The sequence below is a fragment of the Gossypium hirsutum genome, chromosome A04 (assembly GCF_007990345.1).
Source record: "Gossypium hirsutum isolate 1008001.06 chromosome A04, Gossypium_hirsutum_v2.1, whole genome shotgun sequence".
NCBI lineage: Eukaryota > Viridiplantae > Streptophyta > Magnoliopsida > Malvales > Malvaceae > Gossypium > Gossypium hirsutum.
In genome coordinates, this window is record NC_053427.1 from 83521189 (window position 1) to 83539159 (window position 17971).

General features: G+C 33.8%; 2 protein-coding genes across 2 annotated transcripts; both read left to right on the plus strand.

Moving 5' to 3' along the window:
- Positions 1 to 429: 429 nt before the first annotated feature.
- Positions 430 to 2258, plus strand: LOC107948999 (kirola). Its single transcript, XM_016883695.2, has 2 exons — positions 430 to 782; positions 1895 to 2258. The coding sequence occupies exons 1-2, from the start codon at positions 590 to 592 to the stop codon at positions 2158 to 2160; spliced, it is 459 nt and encodes a 152-aa protein (XP_016739184.1). The 5' UTR covers positions 430 to 589; the 3' UTR covers positions 2161 to 2258.
- Positions 2259 to 2816: 558 nt separating this feature from the next.
- On the plus strand, positions 2817 to 5032 carry LOC107948072 (MLP-like protein 423). The gene is made up of 2 exons (XM_041111558.1): positions 2817 to 3272; positions 4386 to 5032. The coding sequence occupies exons 1-2, from the start codon at positions 3201 to 3203 to the stop codon at positions 4614 to 4616; spliced, it is 303 nt and encodes a 100-aa protein (XP_040967492.1). The 5' UTR covers positions 2817 to 3200; the 3' UTR covers positions 4617 to 5032.
- Positions 5033 to 17971: the final 12939 nt, after the last annotated feature.

The window sequence follows — 17971 nt, forward strand, 5'->3', positions numbered from 1 at the left end:
TGGTTTAGTCATCCACTCATTTCCTATATCAGTGTCTCTTTCAAATTTGACCTTTTAATAGAAAGTTAGCAATTAATCGAGCCTCTAAAATATAATTTTTTTGAAGTTTTTAACGGATCATTAACTTATGGCACAATGGTTAACGTATAATTTGATCTAAAAAAATGTTAATAATTTTTTTTTTAAAATTGCACCTCATAACAATTTGATCGGACTCATAAACATCTATAATCCGAATAAAAATCCCATGGTTTCCATTCTCTCAGTATACACTAGAATTAAAAGAAAACAAATATTGAAGTTCCTTTGGGAAAAGCTGAAAGGAATAATAAAAGGATAAAAAGCTAAGGCCATGCCATTGTTCTCCAATGTTCATCGAATCATCATCATCATATAAGTTGTTGATGCAGGAGCATCAAACCCTGACTTTATTTTACTTATTTTAATATCCAAATTTGGTTGTTTTATCACTTGGTAGAGGCAAACCAGTCCTCTATATAAGGCAGTCCCTCTATGCACAACAGTCATCACCATCAACCCCAAGTTTGATTTAAGTTAGTGAGTTTCTTAGTTTCCCTAGAAGTTAAGCATGGCTCAAATTAAGAGGATGGAGTGCCAACTCGAGATCAAGTCCTCAGCTGATAAGTTCTTTGATGCCTACAAGACCAAAGCCCAGCTTATGCCAAAAATGGCCAATCAAATCGTTAGAGATGTAAAACTTGTTGAGGGTAGTGGTTGGGATTCCGAGAGTTCGGTTAGACAATGGTATTTTGTTGCCGGAGGTAAGCTTAGACTAGGAATTAAGATCGGAATATGGTTATCAATATCGGACTAATTCGATTAGGAATTAATACTGATCTAGAGATAGTTCAATTGATTTTTAATATTTTTTTTATTTTTTATAATTTTTTAATGATTTATTTAATTGAATTATTCGGACCGACAAATTAATTACTTTAACGTTTTGACTATTGATCCAATTATAAAAACTTTCAACAAAACTCCTTTCCATCACATTATTAAATATTAATGTTAGTCTCTCCTTTCTTTTCTTTTCTTTTCTTTTTTTTTTAGATTTTTCAAAATCCGATATTCATTTCAAACCTCGACTAAAATTCAGATTCGAGTTGGGTAAGACCATGAAATGAGGTGCAAAACTCTCTTAATGCGATTTTCCCTATCCACAATACTTGAACCTGAAACTTTATTTAAGAGGTGTTTGATTCCTTACCACTCAATCCAAACGAACTGGTTATGTTAGTTATATGGATTAATTAACATATTATATTAAAAAATACCATTAGTTGTTTAACGAAATTATTTTTTTTTTTGGAGCTGAATTGCAAAGGAAAGAAAATCAATTTTCATTTCATATTTCAAACAGTAAAATATTAACTCTATTAAAATTTATACTTATTTGATTTTTTTTTAATAGTACACCTCTAAAATTGACCCATTTAATAGTAGAATAACCAACTTGAACCAACCATTATAATAGAGGGATCTGGCAAGTACTTTCACTTTTTTTTAAGGTAAGCTATAGTAGAAGTTACCCAACTATAAGCTTCTTCTTCTTTTTTCCTTTTTTGGTCACGCAACAATAAAATGTTACAAAATAGTTATACAATTATGGGGTTTTTTTCTTTTTTTGTCACGTAACTATGAAAAGTTACAAAATGATCATTCAACTGTTCAATTTTATTTTTTTTATCACCAGCTAGATAACGTAAAGATGGAAATACCCAAAAATCCAAGATAATGGGTGATCAAGAAAGACAATTAGATACTCGAGTAACGTTTTTGTATCTTTCCATAATTAAGCGAAAAAAAAATCATAATTGAGTGAGTATTAATGTATTTTTTTAATTAATACTAATGTTAACCACTCTTACAGGTAAGCTTGAGACTTGTAAGGAAATGATGGAAAAGGTGGATGATAAAGATAGGACTGTCGTTTACAAATTGGTGGAAGGTGAAATCATGAAAGCTTTCAAAAGCTGGAACTCCATCCTCAACGTGATGCCGATGAGGGAGGGAAGTTTGGTGAAATGGACTATGGAATTTGAAAAGCAAAATGATGATGTCCCTGATCCTGTCAAGTATGGCGAGTTTTTAACTACCTGGGCTAAGAATGTCGATACTTACCTTCTCAATGTCTAATTAAATAATTAAGGAAACGACATATATCAATAATTTGATCATATGTCTCGTTCTTAAATAAATTATATGAATTATCATAATAAAAATATATTTAAATATTTTATAATAGCTGATTAAGCATTAATTTAATTGGTATCGTTATAATTATAACAATAAAAAAAATGTGATTAAGCATATTTATAAAAGTACAAGCATGTATCTTATTGTCAATGTTTAGGATGAAAATTAATGTAATCTTTGCTTTATGTATGAAAGAACATGCTTCTCTTATGTTATATGATAATTTCGTGGTAACCACAAAAATAAATAAATATGTGCTCTCTTTTTTTTCTTGTTATAAAAATTAAGTTTTGTTACTATTTTTTTTTTACAGAAATTATTATTAATGTTTCAATGTTTTAAAATTTATATAACTTGTTAATGGTTGTTTTAAGGCTGCTTCTCATATATATTTTTTAAGGAAAGTAATATTTTACTATTTAAGAAAAAAAGAAAACAATCAAAAAACTTTAACGGATCGTTAATTGATAGTACAATTATTAGCGTAATGCTTGACGAGAAAATATTTTTCAATTCGCTGCTCAACATAATCTGACATGACACATAAACATCTTTAATCCGAATAAAATTCCCATGGTTTTCCATCCTCCCATTCAAATTATAGTATACACTAGAATTAAAAGAAAACAAATATTGAAGTTCCTTCGGTAAAAGTTGAAAGGAATTATAAAAGGATATAAAGCTGAGGCTATTTTTCTCCGATGTTCATCGAGCCATCATCATCATGTCACTTGTTGATGCAGCAGCATCAAACCAGTCCTGTATATAAGGCAACCTCTCTAAGCACAACAATCACCACCACCAACCCCAAGTTTGATATAAGTTAGTGGGTTTCTTCTTAGTTTCCTAGAAGTTAAGCATGGACCAAATTAAGAGGATGGAGTGCCAAGTCGAGATCAAGTCCTCAGCTGATAAGTTCTTTGAAGCCTACCAGACCAAAGCCCAGCTTATGCCAAAAATGGCCAATCAAGTCGTTAGAGATGAAAAACTTGTTGAGGGTAGTGACTGGGATTCTGAGGGTTCGGTCAGACAATGGTTTTTTGTTGCCGGAGGTAAGCTTATCTACACAACTACGTAAAACCATGGTTATCAAGATCGGACTAGACCAATTATTCGATTGATTAGATTAAGAATTAACTGGCGTATTAATCTAGAGTAGGCTTTAGATCAATTGACCTGCAGTTCAATCGATTTTCAATATTTTTTTATTTTTATAAATTTTTAATAATTTATTTAATTGAATTATTTGGACCGGTGAATCAATTACGTTAGTTGTTCGACCACTATTCCGATTATAAAAACCTTGCATAAAACCCCTTTCCATCACATTATTAAATATTTATGTTAGTCTCTCTTCTCTTTTCGTTTCTTTCCTTTTTTTTTCTTTTTTCTTTTTTTTTTTGAGATTTTTCAGAATGTGACAGTCATTTTGAACCCCGACTAAAATTTGCATTCAAGTTGGGTAAGACCTTTAAATGAGTTGGAAAAGTCTCTTAATGTAGTTTTCCCTTTCCACAAGATTTGAACCTGAAACCTTATTTAAGAGGCCTTTAGTTCATTACACTCAACCCAACATTAGTTGGTTATGTTAATTTATGGATTGATTAACATATTATATTCAAAAAATTCCATTAGTTGTTTAAACTAAATAGTTTTTAGTTCTATAAATGGATTTTTTTTTATTTGGAGTTGAATTCCAAAGGAAAGAGAATCAATTTTCATTTCATATTTTAAACCATACATATTAACTCTATTAAAATTTATATTTATTTGATTTTTTTTACTAGTATAACTCTAAAATTGACCCATTTAATAGTACTTTCACTTTTTTTAAGGTAAGTTAGAGTAGAAGTCACCAACTATAAACGGTTACAAAATAGTCATCCAATTATGGTTATATTTCTTTTTTGGTTCACCAACTATGAAAAGTTACAAAATGGTCATTCAACTATTCAATTTTATTTTTTGTCACCATCTAGATAACGTAAAGATGGAAACAACTAAAAATTCAAGATAATTGAGTGACAAAAAAAAAACAAAATTAAATATTTGAATGACGATTTTATATATTTTTATAATTGGACGACCAAAAAAATCATAATTGAGTAAATATTAATGTATTTTTTAAATTAATGCTAATGTTCATCACTCTTACATATAAAAAGGTGGATGATAAAGATTGGACTATTCTTTACAAATTGGTGGAAGGTGAAATCATGAAAGCTTTCAAAAGCTGGAAGTCCATCTTCAACGTGATGCTGACGGGGGAGGGAAGTTTGGTGAAATGGACTACGGAATTTGAAAAGCAAAATGACGATGTTCCTGATCCTGTCAGGTACGGTGAGTTTTTAACTACATGGACTAAAAACGTCGATACTTACCTTCTCAATAACTAATTAAATAATTAAGGAAACAACAGATGTTAATAATTTGATCATATGTTTCGTTCTTAAATAAATTATATGAATAATCATAATAAAAAAGTATTTGAATATTTTATAATAACTAATTAAGTATTAACTTAATTAATATCGTTATATTTATAACAATAAAAAAGATGTGAATTCAAGCGTGTTTATAAAAATGCATGCTTTATACATGTATATTATTGCCAATGTTTAGGATGAAAATTAATGTAACATTTGCCTTGTATATGAAAGCACATGCTTTCTTATGTTATATGATAGTTTCGTGGTAAACACATAGAAATTATTATTCTTATTAATGTTTTAATTTTTTTTTAACAATTTCATTATAAGTTCTGATCATATATGCTTTTTTAATATAATGCCTAGAACTACTTATAGTCTCTCCCAACCCATAAATAGGAGGATAATACGCTTCAGCGTACTTAAACTATTATCTTCTTACATTGACAACAATACATATATCAATTGAACAAAGGCTCAATCAACAATGTTTCAATGTTTTAAATTTTATATAACTAGATGTTAATGGTTGTTTTAAGGTTGCTTCTCACATTTATTTTAAGGAAAAATAATATTTTATTAAAAGTAAATCGTTCAAGAAAAAAATAGAAGAAAAAACCGTACGAAACAAAAAAAAAATAGCTAAATCCAAGTCAATAAGTTTATTCAATACATCATGTCTTAAGATAATTTCTCATATTTTATCACAAATTTTTCATTTTTTTATATTATTTTTATTTTTATTTGTAAACTTTTAAGAGGAATTAATAGAATGATAAATTTTAACTTTAATTTATCAATACATTGATATCAATTGTCTTATTGATGAAATATCGTTATAACGATTGGGTAACAATGATAATAAATTTTAAAATAATACGAAAAAAAATTAAAATAATAACTATTTTTACTATTTATATTAAATTATCCTTGGAATAAATTTTTTTTAACTCTATATAAAACTTTTCTTAAAAAATTTATATAAAATTAAAATACGAGAAACCCCTGGTCCATTTTTTTCCCTCAACTCATTTATTATTAAAAATTTAATTTCTCTATTTTTTTTAAATTTTAAAATTCAAATTCAACTATTAATACTATTAAAATTATCTTATTAAATTCAAGTTTATTATAATATCATTTTTTTTAGTTATATGAATACCAAATGAGCATTTTCTTATTTCAAAATATCATACCAGAAAAATTAACAAAATAACAATAATATTAAGAATTGGGCCTAAATTTTAAAATCTAAAAATAAAGAGACAAATTCCTTAAAATAAAAGTACATCAACTAAATCCAAATTTGTGAAGCCTATAAGTATTTATTACATATTTTAGGCTAAATTAGCCATATATGTTAAAAAAAAATTATTGGCCAAATAGTTTGGGTTTTTTAAAATTTTAGGAAATAGATTGTTTTTTGATAGAGTGTGTGAAAGGGTGTCCATTTGAGCGTGCTTTATGGTAAGAAAGCACACCCAACTTGTTGTGATTTCTCTTCAAGTCACATTTTCTTTTTACTTTTTTAATATAATTAGGTTTTTTGTCAGATGGTTAAATGCTAGTAGTTTTATATTTGAATCTCAAGTTCGATTCCTCTCCTATTGACATTTGTATTTTTTATTTCATGTAATTATATGAATTATCATAATAAAAATGAACTTAAATATTTTATAATAGTCGATTAAGCTTTAACTTAGTTAGCATTGTTATAATCGCAATAATACAGAGAATGTAAGTTCAAATGTATTTATGAAAACACATTTTATGCATGTCTGATTCTTAATGTTTAGAATGATAATTAATGTAAGAACATCTGCTTTGTGTATGGAAGCACATGCTTGTCTTTTGTTATAAAAGACAAACAAATAAACAAAAATAATTATTAAATTTGAAAACTGAGATGATTTTAAATATTGAAGTCAAAACTTGACTCGTATTTTAAATCAATTTAATTTTTTTGTCCAATTTTTTTAAAAAAATTTAATATTTTTATCAAACTCTCCTAAATATCAAATAAACCTTTAAGCTTTAACAAATGATCAAATCAGATCTTTATATCACCATATTGGAATAAGATTCCCTATGGTTTAGTCATCCACTCATTTCCTATTGTAGCGACGTAAAATTGTGGCGATTTAATGAAAACTTGAAAACTGAAGTTTGATTTTGAAATAAAAAGGGAGTCGCCACCGATCTTTTTTTTTAGGTGTGATCGGATACCTAATAAATCATCTTTTTGAAAAGAAAATTTATTCTCGAACAAAAATAAAGGCTAGATTTAGGTCTACGTGAAAATCAGAGTAAAGTAGGGTTCGGGATGTATGTACACCAAATAATACATAATATTAAAATAATATAATAAATGGCAATAGTGGAAATAAGTATAATAATGAATAATACGAAAATAATACTATATAAAAAATATATATACGTATAATAAAATATATGTACTAAGATTAAAACTAAATATAAATAAAATAATGATATATACATAATATATATAGAAACATATACGGTATATATGTATATTAGAAATGATAATAATAATAAATAAATAAAAACTATTAACATACTACATAAATATATGTACGTATATTAACATTGAGTGAATATCAATACTAGTACCAATAATGTGGATAATGAATATAATAATAGTAATAAATAATATATATATATACTTATAATAGTAAAAACGAAATATTTAAAAATATAACTAGATATACAATGATAATAATAATGATAATATTAAAAGTATGTACATAATAGTGTTAAGAATACCTACCTGATATAGTTATTAAAATATATACATACTATAATAAAATATATGAATAATATGATAAAAAAAATATGCGTAATATAGAGTATAATATATATATTAAAAGAATATATATGACATACGAATATATTAACAAAGACAATAATATCAAAAACTATTAATAATACTATAATATATATAGGTATTAAGTAAAAAATAATAGCAATGAAATGCTAATAAATAAGTATAATAAAAATGTTAAAGTAAAGTAATAAAAATGATGCTATACATGAATATATATTCATATACGTGTATAATAAAATGTACACTACTACATATAATAATAATAATAATAATACAGAGATTATAATTAATAATAATAGTAAATATCAGAAAATAATAATGAGTAATTTGAAAGTAAAACAGCAAACTAACACGAAATTTAGGGGCGAATTCGAAATAAAAAGCAAGAAAAAGGCTTATTTGAACACGCGTGCAACAGTGGGGGGCCAAAAATGCAATTTTCCGAACTATTTTAAAACGCACAACAGCAAAGGGACTAAATCGAATCACGCAGCAACTTTCAGGTCCAAATTAAAGTAAATTAAAACTTGATTGTAAATTAATAAAAAAGCGAAAGGGCTAAATGCGCAATTAGTATTCCTAGACATGTCTCGAAGACGAAGATCTCGCTCGAGCACTTCCTCGGCCTCGTCCACGGCCTCTTGTACTCATATCGTATTATCTTGATTACGAATTGTTATGCATCAATTAATATTCCAGTGTTTATTACAGATGTTTTATGAATCAGACAGTAGTTCAGAGTTTGTTTTCGCAGAATCGAAGTCTAGCTACAGTTTCAATCTCTTATCAGATTTTCCTATGGTTTCAGTATCATCCTATCTAGAGTGTCCTAGTAGGGTTTCAGTACAGACAGATAATTCAGGAAAATATTCAGAAAAATTCAGAATACTTACAGACTTGAGCCGGAGATTCGGAATGCCACCTTCTAAAGATCTAAATTTTGAAAATCAAGTTTTTCGCATTCTTTATAAATTTTTCGCTTTCAAAAATCTGTTTTTGTAAACCCATTCCACAGCCGAGTTGTTGTAACTGGGCTCTGATACCACTAAATGTAGCACCCCAAACCCGGCCCAGAAGTTATGGCTGGATCCGGCATGCCACATCAAAAACGTAAAAAAAAATTCATTCTAAGTCCAGAAAATCGTACTTGATGTTCAAAAGATTAATTCATTAAAGGTTAAAGTGAATGGAAGCTCTGCACCAGGTAGGAAACCGGAAAAGAGGTGGTGAGTCCATCGGACTGCTTAAGTACCAAGCTCCCTTCGGATCCAATCCTAGACATGCATACCGCCATTGCCACACCTTAACGTCATGGATATTTCTAGGAAACCGATTTGATTAAGTCATTTTAGGAAAAGTGATTAATTTTGGAAAAAACTTTCATTACGGAAGCTTTGCTTGTTGTCGTGTTATTTTGAAATCAATTGTTGTTTTTTTTTTTTGAAAACGCGCCCTAAAGCTATCCAATTTCAACAGTTAAAATAAGTAATATCTATCTTAGTAATACATATTAAAACCATCAAAAATAATTAAGCGGCCTTATTACATTTAAAAACCCAAACCTCAACGTAAATAATAGGATGTCCAGTGCACCAGAAGAAAACCAAACTTTCAGAACGGGTGGCCATTCCGAATTCCCTCACAGCTCCAAGCCCACTATGGTTGGGGATTTCCTGCGTGGATGAAAATAAAAGGGGTGAGTTTGGGGAAACTCAGTGTGTAAGGAAAACCCATTCAAAGCTCAAGTCAGCTCAAGCCTATTGGGCCTAAGCCCATTCAGGTAACAGTGGTACTGGACCAGAGCCCTTTTCAGATTACAATAAATTGGGCCTTAGCCCCTTATTCAGATAACAGTATGGCCCATAGGCCCATTTCAAAATACATGCAACATCAATAACATATGCAAGCCCATTTGGGGAGACTACTCAACCCACCAATCACTACACTCCACCCGTACCAGCCCTACACTCCATGTGGGGAATAGCTCAACCCACCCAGCCCAACACTCCACAGTTGCAGCCTTGCTGCTCAGTTAACAGTAAATTGAGGCAAAGCCTCCAGTACGTGGACAAGCCACTTTCAGTACTTCCTCCGTCAATATCCCAATCCCATGCATCAGATAATAACAATATGGCATGCAGTAAATAACAACAGTCAAACATGCATTTAAGTCAATTTAACCCTAGGGGTATTTCGGTAATTTATCTCCTAGGGGTAAAACTGTAAATTTTCCACTTTTAAAGGTATTTCAGTAATTTATCTATTTTAGGGTTTTTCATGCATATTCCTACCTTTCACGTACTACAGAATCACGTACCGAGGGTTCTTACCGAATTGGGCCCGTTGGCCCATCATTCCAATTTTGGCCCATTAAGCCCAAAAATATCGAGGGCACAGAAATCATGCACTTTGCAGTCCAAACATTGCAGCTTAACAAAAACATTAATCGATTTACCTCACGAGCATTCGCACACTCGTAAATCTACAAAATACCGGTTTTCGGCATTTCGAATTTTCGACTTTTGCCAATCTAGACTAAGAAAGAGGGTGTTAGTTACACACTTGTTTGCGACGATATGCTAACGAGATCCACACACGAACCGCCTACAATTGGATTACTAACACGTTAATCTAACTATTCAAATACAAACTACGTATTAACCCCTTACAATATTCGGCCAACCACACCTACAGATTATAGTAAGCTTATAAAAAAACAATAAGCAACTCATTAACAAATTTTTGTCAATCTTTACCACATAATCATAATTTCACTGCAAGCTGTCTTCCTGAGCAACAGTCACTAAATCATTTATAACTAGAGTTAAAAAACTCCAAATCAAGTTCCGTTAATTTTCCTTGAAAATAGACTCATATATCTTCTATCCATAAAATTTTCAAAATTTTTGGTTTAGCCAATCAATACCAGATTTTTCTCAAAGTTTCCCATGTTTCACTGTTTGACTAATCTGACCACTCTTCATTACGAATCAAATTTCTCATTGTACAGAATTCAAAATATGTTCTCGTTTATTCCATTTGAAACTAGACTCATTAAGCTTTAATTACATAATTTATTCAGCTTCTAACTCATCTCTCACAATTTATGGTGATTTTCCAAAGTTATGTTACTGCTGCTGTCCCAAGCAGATTTATTACCAAATCACTCTTTCACACCTAACTTGCATGCTTGTTATTTAAACATGTATATCACCAATCAATCATCACATATCTATGATTTTACTTAAGTATAATCTCCATTTCATCATTTTAACGCACAACATGTTAGCTGATTTTTCCCTTTAACATCTAAGGCACATGCATGCTCATTTGTTTGGCTCAACTTCACCTATCTTCCATTTTTCATCAAAAGAACATGAAACAACAACAATTTCCTTCATTTTAATTCATGACTAAATGCTCACAACACAACTAAAAACCAAAATATGCTTCAAGAGTTAAGGTAGAATCAAGAAGAACTCATGAACATCAAGATAGAAGCAAACTACCATGAACTTACCTTCAATTTTCTTCCCCAAGTGACCGAACATTCAAGAGCTTTCTCCTCTCCTTTTCTCTTCTCTAACTTTAGGCTATGATGAACAAAGATGGACAAAACTTTGTTCTTTTCACCCCTTTTTCTTTTAATAAAATTTCATATTTCATCCATTTAATTCTTTAATACAAAAGACATGAAATTCCCATCATGGAACATTTACCTAAATCATTATCATGGAACATTTACCTAACCCATTATCATGGAATATTTACCTAATCCGTTATCATGGAACATTTACCTAACCTATTATCATGGAATATTTACCTAATCCATTATCATGGAACATTTACCTAACCCATTATCAATTTGTACCATGAATTATGAATATCAAGTGCTCATATTGTCTACAACAACATGATGGCTAGCCACTTCATGTAAAATGGGAGGTTTGTCATGCAAATCCTCCTATTTTGCACTCCTATTTATTTGGCCATTTCAATTTAGCCTATAGCATTTTCAAACATTTTCACATAGGTCCTATTTCATAATTTCACTCACAAATGACAAAATTAAAGCATGAAATTTTTCCAACATTCACAGAATTCCCGAAAATTGGGGCGTTACAACTCTACCCTCCTTAAAGAAATTTCGTCCTCGAAATTTACCTGATCCAACTAGTTGAGGGTATTGTTGACGCATAGTTTCTTCTGCTTCCCAAGTAGCTTCTTCCCTTCCATGATTACGCCAAAGTATTTTCACTAACGGGACAGATTTCCTTCTGAGAACCTTAACATCTCGAGCCAATATTTGCACAGGCTCCTCCTCAAAGGTCAAATCAGTCTAAACTTCAATTTCTGCAACTGGCAGGACATGAGCAGGGTCAGCACGATAACGCCTTAACATGGAGACGTGAAAAACATCGTGAATCCTGTCTAACTCTGGAGGCAATTCCAACTGATAAGCCACTGGGCCTACTCGCTTCGAAACCCGATAAGGCCCAATGAACCGCAGACTCAACTTGCCCTTCTTACCGAACCTTAATATCTTCTTCCAAGGAGAAACCTTTAAGAAGACCATATCACCTATTGAGTACTCAATCTCCTTACGCTTCAAATCTGCATACGACTTTTGCCTATCAGATGCTTCTTTTAACCGGTCCCTAATTATTCTGAACTTATCCTCAGTATCAGCTACCAACTCTGGTCCAAGAATTTGTCGCTCTCCTAGTTCGGTCCAACAACTAGGTGTACGACACCTTCGTCCATACAGTGCTTTATACGGTGCCATTCGAATACTCGTCTGGTAATTGTTATTGTACGCAAATTCTTCCAACGGCAAGTAATCTTCCCAACTACCTCAAAAGTCAATCACGTATCCCCTCAAGATGTCCTCCAGAATCTGAATAACCCTCTCTGACTGACCATCAGTTTGGGGATGGAAAGCCGTACTAAAATTCAATCGCGTCCCCAACGCCTCATGCAACCATTGCCAAAACCAAAATGTAAATCTGGGATCCCGATCAGAAATAATTGAAACTAGGACTCCATGAAGTTGCACAATCTCTGCCACATACAACTTGGCTAACTTTTGAAGTGAAAAGTCAGTACGAACAAGTATGAAATGGGCTGATTTGGTCAACCTATCCACAATCACCCACACCGAGTCTTTCTTTGATGGTGTCAAAGGCAGCCCACTCACAAAGTCCATAGTTACCCTCTCCCACTTCCAAAGTGGTATCTTCACTGACTGTAACAGTCCAGAGGGTAATTGATGCTCAGCTTTCACTTGCTAGCATGTCAGACATTTCCCTACAAACTCCGTTACTTCTCGTTTAAGTCCAGGCCACCAGTACAATTCTCGTAAGTCGTGATACAACTTGTTCCCCCCAGGGTGCATGGCACAAAGTCCTCCATGAGCTTCCTTCAATATTGTCTGCCTCAAATCAGAGTCCTTCGGAACACAAATTCTTCCTCGGAAACACAGAACTCCTTCGCCATTTAACCCAAACTCAGAAGTTTCCCCTTCCTTAACTTGTTGAAAACGAGCGACCAAAGACTCATCGTTCAACTGCTTTTCCTTAATCTGATCCACTCAGGTTGGCCTTACTTGCAATTCAGCCAACAAACTGCCATCATCATACAGACTCAAACGAGCAAACATTGCTCTCAGATCAGATACGGTTCTACGACTTAAAGCATCGGCTACCACATTAGCCTTGCCGGGTGATACTTGATCGACCAGTCATAATCCTTAAGCAACTCAATCCATCTCCTTTGCCTAAGGTTCAACTCCTTCTGAGTCAACAAATACTTAAGACTCTTGTGGTCTGTGTATATAATACACCTTTCTCCGTACAAGTAATGTCTCCAAATCTTAAGTGCAAATATCACTGCTGCCAACTCTAAATCATGAGTCGGATAGTTCCCTTCGTGAGGTTTAAGCTGTCGTGATGCATATGCAACCACCTTACCCTCCTATATTAACACACAGCCCAAACCCACGTGTGATGCGTCACTGTACACAGTAAAATCCTTCCCAGACTCTGGCTGAATCAACACAGGTGCTTCAGTCAGAACTTTCTTCAACTTCTCAAAAGCTTCCTGCTGCTTCTCAGTCCATACAAACGGTACTCCTTTCCTTATGAGTTTTGTCAGAGCTGCTGCCATCACAGAAAAACCTTCCACAAACCTTCTGTAGTATCCTGCCAGTCCTAGGAAACTCCGTATTTCCGACACTGACCTAGGCGGCTTCCATTCCAAAATCGCTTCAATTTTCCGAGGGTCCACTTTAATCCCCTCAGCAGAGACCACATGTCCTAAGAAAGTTACCTCCCTCAACCAAAATTCACACTTGCTGAACTTCACAAAGAGTTCCTTCTCCCTTAATACTTACAGCACTATACGGAGATGATCATCATGTTTCGTTTTAGTTTCAGAATATACCAGGATATCGTCAATAAAGACGACTACGAATTGATCTAAAAATGGTTGGAACACATGATTCATCAGATCCATAAATGCTGCAGGCGCGTTCGTTAGTCCAAATGGCATAACCAGAAACTCGTAATGACCATACCGAGTCCTGAATGTCGTCTTTTGGATATCTGCCTCCTTGACCCTTAACTGATGATATCCAGATCGAAGGTCGATCTTGGAAAATACAGAAGCTCCTCTAAGCTGGTCGAATAGATCGTCAATCCTTGGCAGTGGATACTTATTCTTAATCGTCAGTTTGTTCAACTGGCGATAATCAATGCACATCCGCATCGTACCATCCTTCTTTTTCACGAATAGCACCAGTGCTCCCCATGGAGACACGCTTGGCCTAATGAAGTCCCTGTCCAACAACTCTTGAATTTGAGCCTTTAACTCCACTAACTCCTTCGGTGCCATCCTATACAGTGCGATGGACACAGGCGCCATTCCAAGCAACAAGTCTATTCCAAACTCAACTTCTCGATTCGGAGGCAATCCTGAAAGCTCCTCCGGAAAAACATCTTGGAACTCCTTTACGGTCCTAACCTTATCCACTGTCAGTCCCTCCTCTTCCGACTGACTTACAAATACCAATTAGGCCTCACAACCTTTCCGAATCCACTTTTCGGCTCTTAATGCCGACACCACATTGGAAAAATAATTCTTTCTCTCACCTATCACCATAACCTCCTCATCCTTTGTAGTTCTTAACACCATTCGTTTAGAAGCACAATCCAGAGTCGCCTTATGCTTAACAAGCCAATCCATTCCCAGTATGAGGTCAAACTCTCCGAACAGTAACTCCATCAGATCTCCAGGAAAAACCTTGCCTTGAGTTTCTAAGGGTACATTCCTATACAGTTTGTCTACCCTAACCGAGTGACCCAAGGGACTTAGTACAGATACCCCACTCACAATCTCCTCAGAGCAGTCCAAGTCGTCCATAATCCATTCTGTTGCCTCCAACCAATATTCTGCCACATTCGGGGCTATGCCAGACACGCCCTTAAAGATCTCCGCTCCGTTAGCCCGAAGTCGTTCAGAAATAGATCCCCGAACTCCATTGTCCGTACTTACCCCGGCAACTCTTTACAGAACACGAAGCATTGCTTGTGACAGGGCATCATCCTCGGCACTGCGGTCATGAGACTCTACCTCTATTACCAGTGGTACCGGTGCATCCACCGCCGGCATATGTCTCGAATACGAAGATCTCGCTCGAGCACTTCTCGGCCCCGTCCACGGCCTCTTGTACTCATATCGTATTATCTTGATTACGAATTTTTATGCATCAATTAATATTCTAGTGTTTATTACAGATGTTTTATGAATCAGACAGTAGTTCAGAGTTTGTTTTCGTAGAATCGAAGTCTAGCTACAGTTTCAATCTCTTATCAGATTTTCCTATGGTTTCAGTATCATCCTATCTAGAGTGTCCTAGTAGGGTTTCAGTACAGACAGATAATTCAGGAAAATATTCAGAAAAATTTAGAATACTTACAGACTTGAGCTGGAGATTCGGAATGCCACCTTCTAAAGATCTAAATTTTGAAAATCAAGTTTTTCGTATTCTTTATAAAAATTTTTCTTTCAAAAATCTTTGTTTTTTTAAACCCATTCCACAGCCGAGTTGTTGTAACTGGGCTCTGATACCACTAAATGTAGCACCCCAAACCTGGCCCAGAAGTTATGGCCGGATCCGGCATGCCACATCAAAAACGTAAAAAAAAAATTCATTCTAAGTCCAGAAAATCGTACTTGATGTTCAAAAGATTAATTCATTAAAGGTTAAAGTGAATGGAAGCTGTGCACCAGGTAGGAAACCGGAAAAGAGGTGGTGAGTCCATCGGACTGCTTAAGTGCCAAGCTCCCTTCGGATCCAATCCTAGACATGCATACCGCCATTGCCACACCTTAACGTCATGGATATTTCTAGGAAACCGATTTGATTAAGTCATTTTTAGGAAAAGTGATTAATTTTGGAAAATACTTTCATTGCGGAAGCTTTGCTTGTTGTCGTGTTATTTTGAAATCAATTGTTGTTTTTTTTTTTGAAAACGTGCCCTAAAGCTATCCAATTTCAACAGTTAAAATAAGTAATACCTATCTTAGTAATACATATTAAAACCATCAAAAATAATTAAGCGGCCTTATTACATTTAAAAACCCAAACCTCAACGTAAATAATAGGATGTCCAGTTCACCAGAAGAAAACCAAACTTTCAGAACGGGTGGCCACTCCGAATTCCCTCACAGCTCCAAGCCCACTATGGTTGGGGATTTCCTGCGTGGATGAAAATAAAAGGGGTGAGTTTGGGGAAACTCAGTGTGTAAGGAAAACCCATTCAAAGCTCAAGTCAGCTCAAGCCTATTGGGCCTAAGCCCATTCAGGTAACAGTGGTACTGGACCAGAGCCCTTTTCAGATTACAATAAATTGGGCCTTAGCCCCTTATTCAGATAACAGTATGGCCCCTAGGCCCATTTCAAAATACATGCAACATCAATAACATATGCAAGCCCATTTGGGGAGACTACTCAACCCACCAACCACTACACTCCACCCGTACCAGCCATACACTCCATGTGGGGATAGCTCAACCCACCCAGCCTAACACTCCACAGTTGCAGCATTGCTGCTCAGTTAACAGTAAATTGAGGCAAAGCCTCCAGTTCGTGGACAAGCCACTTTCAGTACTTCCTCCGTCAATATCCCAATCCCATGCATCAGATAATAACAACATGGCATGCAGTAAATAAAAACAGTCAAACATGCATTTAAGTTAATTTAACCCTAGGGGTATTTCGGTAATTTATCTCCTAGGGGTAAAACTGTAAATTTTCCACTTTTAAAGGTATTTCAGTAATTTATCTATTTTAGGGTTTTTCATGCATATTCCTACCTTTCACGTACTACAGAATCACGTACCGAGGGTTCTTACCGAATTGGGCCCGTTGGCCCATCATTCCAATTTTGGCCCATTAAGCCCAAAAATATCGAGGGCACAGAAATCATGCACTTTGCAGTCCAAACATTGCAGCTTAACAAAAACATTAATCGATTTACCTCACGAGCATTCGCACACTCGTAAATCTACAAAATACCGGTTTTCGACATTTCGAATTTTCGACTTTTGCCTATCTAGACTAAGAAAGAGGGTGTTAGTTACACACTTGTTTGCGACGATATGCTGACGAGATCCACACACGAACCGCCTACAATTGGATTACTAACACATTAATCTAACTATTCAAATACAAACTACGTATTAACCCCTTACAATATTCGGCCAACCACACCTACAGATCATAGTAAGCTTATAATAAAACAATAAGCAACTCATTAACAAATTTTTGTCAATGTTTACCACATAATCATAATTTCACTGCAAGCTGTCTTCCTGAGCAACAGTCACTAAATCATTTATAACTGGATTTACAAAACTCCAAATCAAGTTCCGTTAATTTTCCTTGAAAATAGACTCATATATCTTCTATCCATAAAATTTTCAGAATTTTTGGTTTAGCCAATCAATACCAGATTTTTCTCAAAGTTTCCCATGTTTCATTATTTGACTAATCTGACCACTCTTCATTACGAATCAAATTTCTCATTGTACAGAATTCAAAATATGTTCTCGTTTATTCCATTTGAAACTAGACTCATTAAGCTTTAATTACATAATTTATTCAGCTTCTAACTCATCTCTCACAATTTATGGTGATTTTCCAAAGTCACGTTACTGCTGCTGTCCCGAGCAGATTTATTACCAAATCACTCTTTCACACCTAACTTGCATGCTTGTTATTTAAACATGTATATCACCAATCAATCATCACATATCTATGATTTTACTTAAGTATAATCTCCATTTCATCATTTTAAAGCACAAAATGTTAGCTGATTTTTCCCTTTAACATCTAAGGCACATGCATGCTCATTTGTTTGGCTCAACTTCACCTATCTTCCATTTTTCATCAAAAGAACATGAAACAACAACCATT